At 41.0% G+C, this 14,745-nt stretch overlaps 1 protein-coding gene, 1 long non-coding RNA gene and 1 pseudogene across 2 annotated transcripts; all 3 read right to left on the bottom strand.

Annotated features, from left to right (window-relative positions):
* Positions 1–215: 215 nt before the first annotated feature.
* On the bottom strand, positions 216–3,602 carry LOC145441167 (ferroptosis suppressor protein 1 pseudogene; annotated as a pseudogene).
* A 712-nt stretch (positions 3,603–4,314) lies between these two features.
* LOC145441172 (uncharacterized) lies at positions 4,315–5,869 on the bottom strand. Its single transcript, XR_013915762.1, has 3 exons — positions 5,546–5,869; positions 5,033–5,163; positions 4,315–4,524 (listed from the first exon to the last, which is right to left on the bottom strand). It is a non-coding gene; the product is annotated as an uncharacterized LOC145441172 (long non-coding RNA).
* Positions 5,870–8,458: 2,589 nt separating this feature from the next.
* Positions 8,459–9,928, bottom strand: LOC145440146 (uncharacterized). Its single transcript, XM_080317730.1, has one exon. The coding sequence runs from the start codon at positions 9,926–9,928 to the stop codon at positions 8,459–8,461; it is 1,470 nt and encodes a 489-aa protein (XP_080173856.1).
* Positions 9,929–14,745: the final 4,817 nt, after the last annotated feature.

Below are 14,745 nucleotides of genomic sequence, written 5' to 3'. Positions count from 1 at the left end.
ACCGAAGTGACGAATGAGTGGTACGTAACTACACAGGACGATTCTGGAACACACAAGCACGAATCGATTTTTCGCCTGCAGCACTAAAAATAATAAACTTGCTGGAGTTGTCCATCTTGAATCACACTCATGATCTGAAATAAGTCATTTCCGTTTTGACTTTATGGGATGTTCAGCAAAGGAAACCTTCAAACACCAACATTCAACAAAAAATACTATATGGTTGGACTCTATTGCTTATAAATATCATGGTGAAATATATCAAGAAAAATGTTAATAAAGTCGCTGCATTAATTAGAGGTTTACTACGCATTTGTTTGAGGCTCTCGTGGGCCCCACAAAAAGTCGTCGCGGCCCGCATGAGGCCCATGAGGCCCAGGCGGCCCCAGTTACCCACCTCTGAATAGCGTGTAAAACATATTGCATGAAAGCGAGAGGAAACGAAGTGTCATATAGGTGAAAGAGAGAAGGGATGTTGACGTATATGAGTTGAGAAGGAATGGTCACTCGACACCAATGATTTATATATCAATGATATATATATAGGCGCCTAGGCGCCTAGGGTAGGAATCACAATCATGCAGTGGTGAGAAATGTCACAATGTTGCTTTTGTTATATCACCTTTAAGACAGTGTAGAGATTGTATCTTATGTGAGCATGTTGAGCGACATTATACATTGGGAACGCTTATATCATATTATTCGTATGATTGTTTTAGTAGTCTCCACATCTTAGACACGAATAGTTCTCTTCCTTTCACAATACTTGTTACATAATCGCCAAAAACAAATCCAAAAATTTGAGAAACCCCGAAGTCTTTCCCGACCGGTATGACCATCAAAAAGTTGGCCGGCTTATAAGGAGTCCATGCTTTGTCTCGTAAACTGGCTTTGATGTTATTAGCGAACAGCGTCGCGTGTGCTTGAGCAGTTACCACCATTTTTTCTTCCGATATGTTCGTGATATCCCCGATTGCGAAGATATTGTGAGTACCCGTCACCATAAAATAGTGGTCCACAACTATGTGACCGTCCGAAGTGAATGCGTCCTCACCTAACGCATCTCGAAACACGGTGGTAGCTGGTTTGGCACCGATGCACTTGAACACAAGATCTGCTTGCCATGTCATTCCGCTTTCTGTCGTCACATTATTGTCTCTGCGTAATCTATTCTCCGCTATTTCATTCATATTGGAAACTTTTTCATCTAGGATTAAATTTATGCCATTTCTCCTAATGCAGGACTGCAACTTTTCTTGAGCAGAAGGTTTTAGTCGTGAGCTGCATAACGTGCTGGACGAATGAACTAACGTCACTTGTTTATGCGGGTAGCGGTACCGTATTTCCCCAGCTAGTTCAACTCCAACAGCACCACCCCCGACACAGGTGATACGTTCAGCCTTTTCAATATCCTTGACTATGCTGTCAAACAAACGGTAAGATTCGCCCAGCGATACTTTCGGATGGTCCGTGCATAATCGAAACGGGAAAGGGCCGCTTGTTCCGGTAGCCAAAACTAAATGAGTGTATTCTACTTGTGTACCCGAGTCTAAAATCACCATATTACGATCCCTGTCCAATCCAACCACTTTGGCTTGGATAAATGACTCGCGGAAACATGTTTTCAGTGGTATAAGAACTCTTTTCACAAAATCAGGTTGTACGGTGGCCCTCGGAGAACCGGCATTGTGCATGAAGAATTCCTCTGGATTTATGATAATGACATGGCAGAAAGGAAGCAAGTCCGACGCCAATGTAATTCCGGCGTATCCAGCTCCTACGATTACGACTTTGAACCTTTCTGAGCGATCCTCTGCTTTTGATATATAGCTGCCCATATCTGATGCTAACCAGCCTTAAGATAGCATCAAAGATGTCGATTGAAATGCTTTATCGTAATCCTTCTGAATATGATACTAGAATTTCCTGCAAAACAATGCATTCAAATAAATATATAGGGAGTTGGTTATCAAAATCATAATCTGCGATTCAAATGTTTTTATCCACTCAAGACACACTCAATGCACAATACGATACACTCTACGATGCAATGCACGCAACCTGTACTTCGCCTGCAATGATATAATATATACGCTATACACATACAACACATACTATGGTTGATGCCGATGAAAACCAGCCTTCAACTTTACACATTATTGTCAGCAATAAACGTTGTCACAGTTATGTTACATCGACACTTTGTTTGTTTTGTTTGTGTTTGCGAAGCTCTGTAAATACACAGACGGTGAAATGACAGAAGTACACCGTACGGTAATATACCATATAATATAATATAACCATGTAACTCAACCGGTCCTACGTCCTGCGCAACATACGCACTCAATTGAATCCGGCCTAAATCACATAACAGTGATGTGCGGGTCTTGATGTTTGAGAATGTTGATCTTGATGTTTGTCTTGATGTTGAGAATCCAAATCCGTCTGACTTGAGCATCTGAGGAACAATCCGGCTGAATCCGAAGAATCTGTCTAAATCCGAAGAATCTCATCCAAGAATTCAAAAAAAAAACTAATTGTGTAGCTGATCTGCGGGATGCAGAGACCATGGGTGTTAGATAGCCTGTATGGCCCGCGAGTCGCAAGTCGCCCGTCGTACGATTTCATTCCCAGAAATTCTGAGTAAATGAAAACATTTTTGTATTATCCAGCATATTCCTATCAAAAGTTGACATTTTCAATAAGAAATACTTTCAGGCATGCATATAATCCCTAATGACGGGAAATATTGAATTGTTCAAATGCCACATTATAACCACCACACGGCAATATTGCGTTTTCACGCTATACTTGATAGTTCGGTTTGTAAGCAATTTTTATCAGTTCACTACACCACAACAAATGCGATACAACGAAAAGATAGGAAGGGGTCGAAGCGACTTGCAGTCGTCTTTGGAATCAGACACCCACATTGGCATCCAGCGGTTCTCAACCTTTCTTTGGCCGTGGCCCATTTTCCGGTTTGAAAATGTTCTGTGGCCCACCTCTAATCTTAGAGTCATAGTCGACTAGTCGTGTTCAATGCGGGGTAATCGACGACGCCGATATGCCTAATCCTCTATAATATGCGTGTTCTGACCTACAGAGATAGGCTTTATTAAACTTATTCTGTAACATACGACAAATGAGATACATAGTAGACACAGTTCAAATACGATAACGCAAGACCCAACGCCAAAAGGAACTGACAACGGATTGCGTACTCACAGCAATACGTAAGGAGAGTGAGCGTAATCAACGTGATCAATCAAATAATGATGGAAAGTACAGATAAGAAATAGTACAATGCGCATTTTTCTCTTACTAATTTTCAAGTTGAATAAATATCCTCTAACAAACGACCAACAAAGAATGTTGGGCCCCTTCGAGCTCTCCGATTGGTTGCGGCGTTTACTATCCCGGTAGATCGTAAGCTATAACTCTTGTGTATACCTGATAGTCGTCCGCTGCCGCACTCACGTCGCTAAACACAGTGAACTAATCCTCGCATCCACTGTGTGATTGGGGTTTTTGTTCCACTCTGGTGGAGAATAATATAATCATACGGGGCCAGCTTCAAAGAATTCTTTGGTGAATGGGGTACTACAGAGAAGTGGAGAAAGAATTTTTAAAATGCCAGCTGTAGCCTATAATGTGTACATAATAGTATGTCTTGTACCTATACTGAAGTTTCGATGTCAGAATGTTCAATCCAATGATACAATCAATTCATTTGACTCCTAGATTACGTACAATGATTTCAAGGCCGGGCATATCAAACCGACTTCAAAGTTTAATGCGCTCCTCTATAAATCCTCCTTCCATTACGATTCGTTGCTGTGGTACGGTATACCTCCAGCGGAAGATGATAATAATTGATGATAATTTGCAATTATGGCAATTTTTATGTTACGATAATACGACCTGCTGAAGTACCGTAAATCTACATGAAATACACTTCTGTACACACAAAAAAAAATTCACCTCGATTTACCGCGAAATGTCTGGAAGCAGGGTGGCCAGCCACTTGGCAGTAATATAACATTACCGTCACTCAATGTAAATTCAACTTACACCCGTCCGGTAATCTAGCTTTACACGCCAGACTGTAATGTTAGTCACCTCTGGTATATTCAATCTACATTCTCTCCTGTACATTTACGAGGAGACTGTAATTTTACCTCCTACCTAGTACCTACAACCCTACATGCTGTCCTTTGTAAATCAGATTACATGCCAGCTTCTAAATTCACGTACATCCATACCTATCCCAAAGCAACGGGATGCCAAAATACAGCAAGTTTCTTCACGCTCTAAAAACGACACTGGGACAACTGTATATTCATTCATGATTCACGATGAAAAAGTATTGCTGCTGGAGGTCTAATTCTTCTGTAGGAGGAATGCAAATATAGCACAAGTGGTCCCAAGAAAAGGTGAATTAATTTCACCGCCGGATAAACTTCCAATTGTTTCTTTTTCTCGTCTTCATTCCTTCTGTGTGACTAGTATCTTGCAGTTCCACTAAAAAGAACTCATGCGTAAGTCGCTATATTAAGCAAAGTTCCTAATCTAGACATGACATTACAATAACTACTAAGACAAATAGGCTAACAAAAATATAACAATTTTTGAAGTACCGTTACTGGTACATTTTGTGACGACGGCTCCGCCTTTTACATGATATAGCAGAGATTCATGACTTACTTTATCTAATGCAGCGGTTCTCAACCTTTCTGGACATGCGCCACCCTCGGCGATGGCCAAAAAGTTTACGCCCCCCTGCACTTATCGTCACGTCAAAAAGAGCACATCATCTAATACAGAGATAGGCAACCTTTTTGCTAATCACGGTCACATTTAAATTACTTAGGTAGCCTAAGGCCGCATTCCAGGGCATAGCCGCCGCATAGCAACCTATATTGCATCTAAGTCTGTCTTAAGTAGTGCAGTTCGCCAGCTATTACCAACAGCTACCCAGTGCACTAAGCTTTAGGCTACTGCCAAATCTATTAAGTAATGAATGACTTACACATGGGAATTGCTCTAAATCTTCAAAGAATATCAAAAATCTGCTCAAATGAAGTTGAATGCGACTGCTGGAGTTTGAATTTGGCGAGCTTTCTTGAATACGAAATAAGTTTCTTCTTCAACAATCGTCTTCTGAAAATGGTTGTGAAACACATGTTTAGTCAGAATTCAGACAGACTTAGTCAATTTCTCGCCCCCCGCAGGTTGAGAACCACTGATCTAATGTATTGAAGCAAAAGGTTCCTCATTTGAGGTGGCATGTGTGCCAAACAAATCCAGCAGTGGATGGAAACATCTCTATGCTATGGCCCGAAAATTACATGAACAAACCAACAGTTTCAACTCCTCTGTGGCGGAGTATGTGGTGTCACAGGTCACTATGTAAGTCGACTAATATCCCAAAATAGAACAGAGAATGCGGCGAATGAAATATTTCAATAATGAAATCAAAGTCATCCCGATGGTGTGCACAGTCGTAGATATTCACGGTAACAAATACTATGTAGTACTGTACCTTTTACGATGCGTATCCCATTCAGCATTCCTAGGAATCTTCAAGGATCCACTTTCTTCACGCACAAGCTTCGCTCCACCCGGGTTGGAATCCCGGTACGTTTAGCGAGACACCGATGACCGATTCCATATTGGCGCTCCACCCTTTGCTCAAATCTCAATAATGGCCAGCGCCAGACGACGATACGACACTCGAACGATTTCAAATCGAGTGGTATTCATCCGCTGACATGCCACCAATAATATTTACCGGCCACGTTATAATGTTTGATTTAGGTCGTATTTTTTCATACAGAAACAATTATCATTACATATAGTCCCTTTCTTTTTCATCTAATCTCGTATAAATTGATATCTATTCCACGTGATGTTCACTACTTACTATACATATACTTACCCAGACGCTGCTTGTGATGTCACAGCTGTGCGTTGGTTGTTTACTACGAAACTCAGAAAAAGCAGTAACGCGTAACCCTAACCTACTGTAACCTATGACAGATCGCGATGTCCGCCATTAACAAATGGTCAACTTAGCATGCGGTGCTGATATTTCCAGTTTCCCGAACAATATTATACATCCTAAACTGATATTTTAACTTATCAGTCCTATCCCTGGTAACCAACGAAACCGGCCGTATAGCCATAGCCTTATAACATAATATAGTGGCTATGGTGTACCACATTAGCTACGATTGTCAGTTGTTTCTTTTACCCCAGTATGTACTTTAATGAAATTGGTACTAGGGCCAACAATTTCCGTATGATAGACCCCAGTCTCGCGAACGTGGTTGAATCAGGTCAAATCACCACAAAAAATGATATCAGCAGTAACATTCAGTTCCACGTATAACATTGGCCGCAGCGACTTTCAAGCTAATCAATTTTGCCAATAGCCTGATATACTGCAGGAACGATTAACTGCCTGTAATTTTGCGAATAAATTCTGGTAACTTGACTTTACAGCTAAATTAAGGTAATATTACACATCAAAATGTAAAATTACAAGCTACTCACAGCTATTGGCTGCGACTAGTAATTCGTTGCAAAATTTACAGAGATTTCCCAGTAAATCTACCAGATTTTTTTGTGTGTACGAGTTTCATGCACACCCTTTTCAACGGCATGCGACATATGAACCTGCCAGAATAGTTGTTACTTCAGCATTACCTTCCAGTTATTATATATTCAGTGTGCACATTGCACACTGAATGAAAAGTAAAAGAATATAGTATAATAAAAAGCAAGCGACAAAAAAAATGCGGTTGCATTTCACGGAAGGCGAGATCGATATGTCACGTCGTGGTCAGGTAATGTTGAGGGCGGACTATAGTATTTACTTAGTAGAAAATGCTTTTCTGTAATAGTAAGTCGGTGGCATCGACATCACATTCCGAAAGGCAAAAAAATTCACGCTAAGTTCAGTGGTTTTTGGAAAATCACTCAATAGGTAATTTTCACAGGAATGGAAACGCCATTGCGAAACCTCTGTATGTAGGTTACGTAGAAAATATAATAGATTGGGCCTATTGAATTTAATTCTGATTCAAATGATCCCCGACCTCCGCAGAACCCGCAGAAGTGATTAAATAATAATGAACCAAATCCTATCGTCCGCGTTTGCAGTTAAATATTTTGTCTCCTCACAGCTCATACGTAGGCCCAACACCGTATCACCACTAAAACAAGGGGAGCATATAAACATTTCAAATTATACCGTCGTGAGACGAAGGTCAGAAGTACTGCTTTAGCGGTTTATAATTGTGTTTAATCAGTCTGTCGTCGTATTTTTTCCCATTCCGCTGTTTGAGAAGACAGGTGTTTCCCCTATTATCAGTACTATGATGTAATATGTATTGGCTTTAATAAACGTGCTAATAACAATTCAAAGCTTACAGTATTCGATACAACTTACAAGTATTGCATTCCGTCCTTACGGGCCTTGTAATGCGTGGCGGGCGTGTCATTGCATGACATTTGCTGAAACGGGGCGGCGGGGCAAACAAAAGTTTAGAACCGCTGTTCCATAGAAAAATATCATTATTTGCATCGCATGAAGTGGTTGATTCCTTATGCTGTGGAAAACCGATACCTCCAGGGACGTAGCAGCACATACCCACCTCTATGCATGTCACACGTGTCTCAATTTCCAGCTATTGACATTTCACGAGGGAGTATTTACGTCTACTTTTCGCAACTATACTTACTTGAGAGTATTTAAAGCTATCCGATTCTACTTCTAACTGAAGCAGTTCTCGGTTGCTTTTTAAAGCACTACTTCTACTCGTACTTTAGTAGATTCTTGCGTCCATACTTGACTTCCATTTGAGTAAATTCATTGAATACTTTCACCACCTCTGGAAATCACTAATCACTAAAAACTACATCGCACTAACTCGAGACGAATGCTTGGATGAGCAAACATTTCATTTGTTGGATCCTGTTCAAACTGAATTGTCTGAAGTTAGCGATCCGTGCTTCACATGAAAATGGATCGTGTGATTTCGTACGCGTGAGAGAATTTGTAGTAGATACCAGAACTCGAAATCCAACACAAGTTGAGTTGTTGTTGATAGTATAATAAAAACCATTCGTCATCATCGACAGATAGAAATTGCAAAATACCGTAATTTTACTAAAATGTAAAATGTCTTTCAGTCGCATTTTAAAAACCACGTTGAATTAATCCTAGCCTACTATTCCCGAAATGACGTGTCTGTATTCGCCGGTGCTAAATGTGTTTGTCGCAGAACTTCGGTTCGACACTTCAGAAATTCCTGAAAAAAGTTTGACATTTTACATACAAATAAAACACTTATTAAAAACATATTAAAAACTTCAATACATTATATGAGAGCAAATATTCGCTAAAATAGATAAAAAGGTAAAATGAAAGTGGGATATACGGTAAAATTATTCAACAGGAATCCTGTCTTCGCCTCCGATCCAGGCTCTGTTGGCAAAACTTGATGGGTTCGGTAGTTGCACCGGCGTCCTTGCAAACGACGCAGTGGAAATTATCTTTGAAATGTTCCGGTAGATACGGTTTTAGTTTTATTTTCAGCCCTTTCATATGTGAGGACATTCGCTTTTTCGACTTTGGCCTTGTCCCCACCGCGATAACGAGGTCTAGATCAGCGTGTGTTCGCTGCCCACCGCGAATGCTGATTTGCACGCATTGGGCCAAGTATTTCTCGACTGAGAATATCGCGACAGACGTATCTCGCACTAATTCGACAGGTTCCGACTCTGGCGAGTCGTCGTGCGGGTTGAAGATAAATACCGGAATCCGGCACAGGCGTTTAGCGAGTAGCTCGAAATTGTCATCATCGTAACGAAGGACAATTCCACAGTCGAAGTTCTCTAAAATCGTATTTATGCGATCACCGCGCGACTGCGCCAACGGAAGTTGGATCTCCGGCAATCCCAAGTCGGCAAGTCCATCCATGGGCACTTTCTGCTCTGTCAAGCGGTGAATCTGATTCACAGTATCGCCAAAGTAGATTCGATATCCTCGATCCAAATCGTCGACGTGTCTTTGCAGAACATACGTTCGGTTGTACGCGACGTAGATCTGGCATTTACGAAGGCAGTCCGGCTCTAATCCGAGAATTTCCAGCTGTTCTACAATCGGGTTCCACTGAATGTTGCAATCTGAACTCAAGTTGGCAGCTTCGCCATCTCTCCCCTCATCCACATCCTTCGCCTTGTCTGCTACGGCAGCTGATACAGCGGGGCGAATATCATCAATGGTGATTGTTCGAGTTTGCTTGCCATTGCCAAGGTCAGATATCGAAACGGTTGCGCGTATCTCGCACGGAACGTATACGGTGTCAGTATCGGCCGGAGTCGATTTCATCTCACGCAACGGCCTCACATTCATTTTAACACAATTGGGTTTTGATGACATGAGCCGTTGAAAATCGATGCTTGCGAGCAGGCGAGCAACCTTGCGCGTGTCGCAAGCAGATTGTCTGTCGCGGTTCGGATTGCAATTCCGTTTTATACGAGCTTTATTCCGGCGCTTCTTCCGCTCGCGGACTTCCAGGTTATTCAATATTTTGTAAACTCTGTAGCTGTCTTTCTTTCTATCCATCTCTTCGAAATCGTCCGACTTCGTCATCCCCTGTATGAAATTGACCTTCAATAAGTTATCCTCCAAATGGTCGCATTTTCTTCGTGATACGTGTTCAGCCCATCCGCAAAGTATCTCGTAATGCAACTGCCAGCCTGGTTCACCCTCCATCATCCACGGGAGTCGAAATATCTTAGTCTCCTCATCTTTCTTTTCCCACTTGAGACCTCTATAGGCGGAGCTGTCAATTTTTCGTTCAATCCAATGCCGCAGTGGCAACACTATATCTTCCTTTTGATTGGAAGAAGTCATATTTCTTTAAAAATTACTTTCTGGATCTCTTTTTTCTGATCTTCACACCGGCGGCGGCGGCAACGTACAGTAGGTCGACTAAAAGCAGAGGTAATACTGTTGTGTTATCTGCTCCTTTCTGACAAACAGCTGGGATATACGGCACTGAAAATCAGCAACGCATTGCCTCTCTTGTCACGTTGATTACTAATTATACTGATTTGATGCGGAGCGTGAGGATATCAATGACTATAAAGCCTAGAAGGGATATCTTTCACTCCAATGTCGAGGAAATGGATATATTCGGGTCGCATAAGACAAAAATGTGGCGTAATTTCCTTGCCGTATATAGTGTAGCACGAAGCGCGAGTCCAATTAGGAATGCATAAAATAACAATTGATGCAGCGCCACCTCGTAGTGACGCCAAATCCCATAGCACACATCGTTGCGTTCAGCAGATGTACTGCAAAGTTGTTATTGGTTTTGATGAGAATGGCGGTTAGTTTGGCCAGAAAAAATCAGCAGCCTAGACATCTCATTCAATTTCTTAGAACGCAACTTAAATAAACAATTGAGATGGGTTAATGACATGCTTTTAGTGTAGATCAGTGGTTCTCAACCTCAAGCTGGAGGGGGCGTAAGAGCATTTGAAAGTACCTGAGGGGGTGCGAAGCCACCTGAGAAAAATGATGTTTCTTGAACTTGGAATGAGTTTAAATTGTACTAAAACTTCCAAGTTTCAACAACGGTAATAATCCTAATTATATTACGATTTTAAATGTCATATTCATAGTCATAGTCATAATCTGTGGTAACTGTGGTAACAGAAATATTAGGCACCAAAATCGCTAAAATATCTATATCTATGTGCTACCATTGCACATGATTATTTTGACAAAATATGCAACTTCATCATTTTTCAACTCATAATTATAGCTCTGTGTGTAGTCCGAACTTCATATTTGAGAATTCTCTCAACAGCCATAACTTCTCATGCATAAAAAAAACTATGCGTTTGGATTGCAAATGTTCTTGTTGCTCATTTAGATATTTTAGTTAAGACGCTGATGGGGCATGTTCGTGTGTATGCTAATTTGTAGATATTTGTAGAGAGGTTCACGTTCGCATTCGGTGTGCGAACCTCGGGAATTTGGAGGTTCGCGTTCGCAATTAAACCTTGTTTCTACACTGTGGACCTTTTCATATAATTAAAACTAAGAACAACTACACTGGGGAAGGGGAGCCAAGAGTAACCTCCGACGGCGGGCTGCTACATGTAGCTATTAGGCCTAAAGTCAGCTAAATGTTCTTACTCAACAATCAAATATTATTGACATTAAAAAAATCGATATAACAAATGCATCTTTGTCTAATGTAAAAAGTCTAGCAGGCTTACGGTAAGGGTTACCATTTGTCCTCCTTTTTCGAGAAATCGAAAATGTTCTCCGATGCCACCCTAAAACATCAAGGACAAAATAAACTACGTCCTTTCCTTTAACAAAATATCATCCTTTTTGGCAATTCGCCCTCCTTGATAGCTTTGAGAGCCAGGCGATTGTACATGGACAACTAAAAATTGCCACAAATTACTTGGACAGCAAGGATGACTAAAGATAGGCTAAAGGCTACGTGGGGCGGGTCTTTCGAGAGTCGAGTTGGTAAAAAATGCCCTTTTTTAGGCAACCCAATAATATCTCTCGTACAAAGTTTAAAAAATCACCCGTCTTCTCGTCCGCTATTAATTTTTTTGTGACTTGTAAGAAGTGTCCTCTTCTACGTATCTCAAAATATGGTAACCATAGATTGCGGGATCTATCTTGATTTGATATAAGTTTATTTTATCACTAAAACCAAATCCGTGCGATTGGGTGTTGACAATTGTATGGCTTCATTATGAGCTAATATCCGTAGCACGTTTATATAAACCGACTTTTCACTGTGATAAATATCAATGTCGAAATACTCTGATATCTTATACACCCCATTTTTGTCGCTTGCTTTTTTCTATACTATCGTTTTTACTTTTCATTCAGTGTGCCTGTGCATACTGTACATGCCTCCTCTTTACATCGCCTAGCTAGGCCAAGGTGGATGTCTGATTCCAAAGACTATTCCAAGTCGTTTCGGCACCTTACTATCTTTTCATTGTATCGCAATTTTCTAGTGTATTGAACTGATAAAAATTGCTAAAAAACTGAACAAAATAACACCGTCCGGTCTAGCCTACACCGAACGTAAGCTTATATTCTCCTGCGAGTCCTCGTTGAAATCGTTGGCAAAACGGCGGAAGATATTGATTTTATGGAATTAATATAGGATTTGATTGTACCAGTTGATAGTTTGGTGATGCCTAAAAATAGTCGTCCTGTAGGCAGGGCATGGTATGGTATGGTATGGTATGGAAGTATGGTATGGTATGGATCGATATTTTGGTATGGAATATGGAACAATGCAAGTATGGTATGGAATGGAAGATTTTAATCTATGGTATGGAACAACATTTCCATACTTCCATACTTTGGTGTTTTATACATTTTATCGTGATCAGTGCAAGCGCCATGAAGCGTACGTTGTTCGCTGTTCACGTAATACGACCACTTTTGTTATGTGTGAACGTGAACTATTGAACGCTGTGTAGGATCAAATACACGCTTGTGCAACGGTTTTATGAGCACTTGGAATGGCATGATTTTGTGATGTAATAACGACAACAGTAATGTTGATCCGATATTGTATTGAGTCTAGACACGACGTCTCCGAGCATAGTCTATCATGTGACGCAATAATTGGTAATGTTGGCTACTCCAACTACCTCATTCCTTGAGTGACGAGAACTTACAAGCAATCATGATGCAACGTACTTTATGCTCAATGTGATGGTTCCCCGACATATGAGCATGCGACACAATGGAAAACGACAGTTCAGCATGGAACACATCAGCATGCGTCACTTCAGCATGTGACTGTGTAACCCATAAACTTACCCTAACCCGAAACATAGCCTAACCTAACCTAACAAAGCGTAACCCTAACCCAACCATAAATCCAACCCTAACCCGTAATTTAACCCACATGCTCATGTGTTGCATGCCAAATTGTCGCATGCCGAAGTCTTGCATGCTGTAATGTCGCATGCTCATATGTCCAGTGTCCACGGACCCAATGTGATTGATAATTACATTTCTTCTGAAACATTATCCGCACATTTATACTATTTACATACCGAGATATCTTATTGGTCATATTTCAAACGCTCTCGCATTAGGATTATAGATCAGGGAGTGGGGTAGATTTAGTTTGAAATTCTCGCCACTAACCCGAACCAAATACTGTACTAATAATCACGCAGATCGCTGCAGTATTGATCGCCTGCAGCTGGGATATTTTATGGGTGCGCTTATATAATAAATTATTTTGCGAGTATTTACTTCAAACTTGCATGTGCCTCATGCCAATGTACCGGAAATACGATGATATTGTTATGGAGCAGGGGCGTGCAACTTCTCTAGTCGGTGGGCCGGATATAGGAAAATCAAGCAGGCCTACTTGGCAGACCGGATTGCTGAATGGAAAATTATTCGCCCATATTTACAAGGAATAAATCGTATTTATTGAATGTATTTAATCGACAGCAATGTCGCTTCAAAGCCATTTCTCGCCGATAATGAAAATACAATGTGTATTTGAGAACAGCATTGTCATACAGGCGCCGTCATGTCTGCTTCTCTCTGATCAACTAACTCACAGTGCAATCCTTAATTAAGATTTCAAAGCGTTTGATAAGCCCCTTTCCCAAAAATTTACCAAGATATCAATTCATTAGGGTTGAGTACATCGTAAATGCCGATAATGCAAGTCTTCTCGCTTCGAAGAACTTACCCGCAGCCTCCACTCTCGCGCAGTGCGCAGACCTATATAATAACATGCGGTCACTAAAATTTGACGTTTAGACAAGTAGTGGGGAATCTCGGCAGACTGGGGCCGCGGGCCACATTATCATGTAAGACGGGAAACTGTCCGCGGGCCGGACAAAATCTCGTTGCGGGCCGTATGTTGCCAGTCCCTTTTATGGACGGTCCTAGATAAAAATCTCAATTTGCTCGCGGAAGCTGTAGAGTAAAGGTACACGGCTCCTCCCCAATGTGAACTAAACCTCACCAAAACATACTCTGTGAAACTATTACCAGGAGTTGGATTCGCATTATGGCTAGTTTAAGCAATAATGTCATCCGAAATATCAATAATATAGGTTCTAGAAAAGGTACTATACTTATGATATTGAAGTATTTGAAAGTATGGAATAATGTATCAAGTATGGTATGGAACAATGTTGGTATGGTATGGAAAATTGCAAGTATGGTATGGAGAGAGTAAGGCAAGTATGGAGTATGGAAAATTCTCGTTCCATACCATACCATACCATGCCCTGCCTGTAGGCTACCTCAGCATTGTAGTATAATTAGGGTTACCATACGTCCCCCTTTAGGAGGATTTGTCCTCCTTTTTCGGGTTTTTGAAAATGTCCTCCGAGGACGCCTAAATGTCCTCCTTTCTGAGATTTTGTCCTCTTTTTTGGGAATTTTGGTTAAATACAGGGCAAAATTCGACCGAGATACCATAAAATAGCACTGAACTAGCGCTCACGTCGCTCAGGCGGGTATCTCGGGACCTGAGCGAAAAGTTAACCTTTTTTTTAGACAACCTCCTGATAAAGTGAACGGTCAAAACAGTATTTTGGGCGCTGAGCGAGAAAGTTGAACTTTTTTTAGTCAACCGACCACGAAGTGGGAAAAATTTATCATTTTTCAGGATTTTCCACCGGTATTCTAAGTTTGAT

Source organism: Botryllus schlosseri, chromosome 6 (genome assembly GCF_051294905.1).
Source record: "Botryllus schlosseri isolate E-star chromosome 6, Bs_hap1, whole genome shotgun sequence".
NCBI lineage: Eukaryota > Metazoa > Chordata > Ascidiacea > Stolidobranchia > Styelidae > Botryllus > Botryllus schlosseri.
The sequence above is the reverse complement of the archived record's forward strand: the minus strand, read 5'-3'. Positions and strand labels throughout refer to the sequence as shown.

Bases quoted from the DNA above. Each gene is read 5' to 3' on its own strand.
- LOC145440146 (XM_080317730.1), bottom strand. From the start codon at position 9,928: ATGACTTCTTCCAATCAAAAGGAAGATATAGTGTTGCCACTGCGGCAT.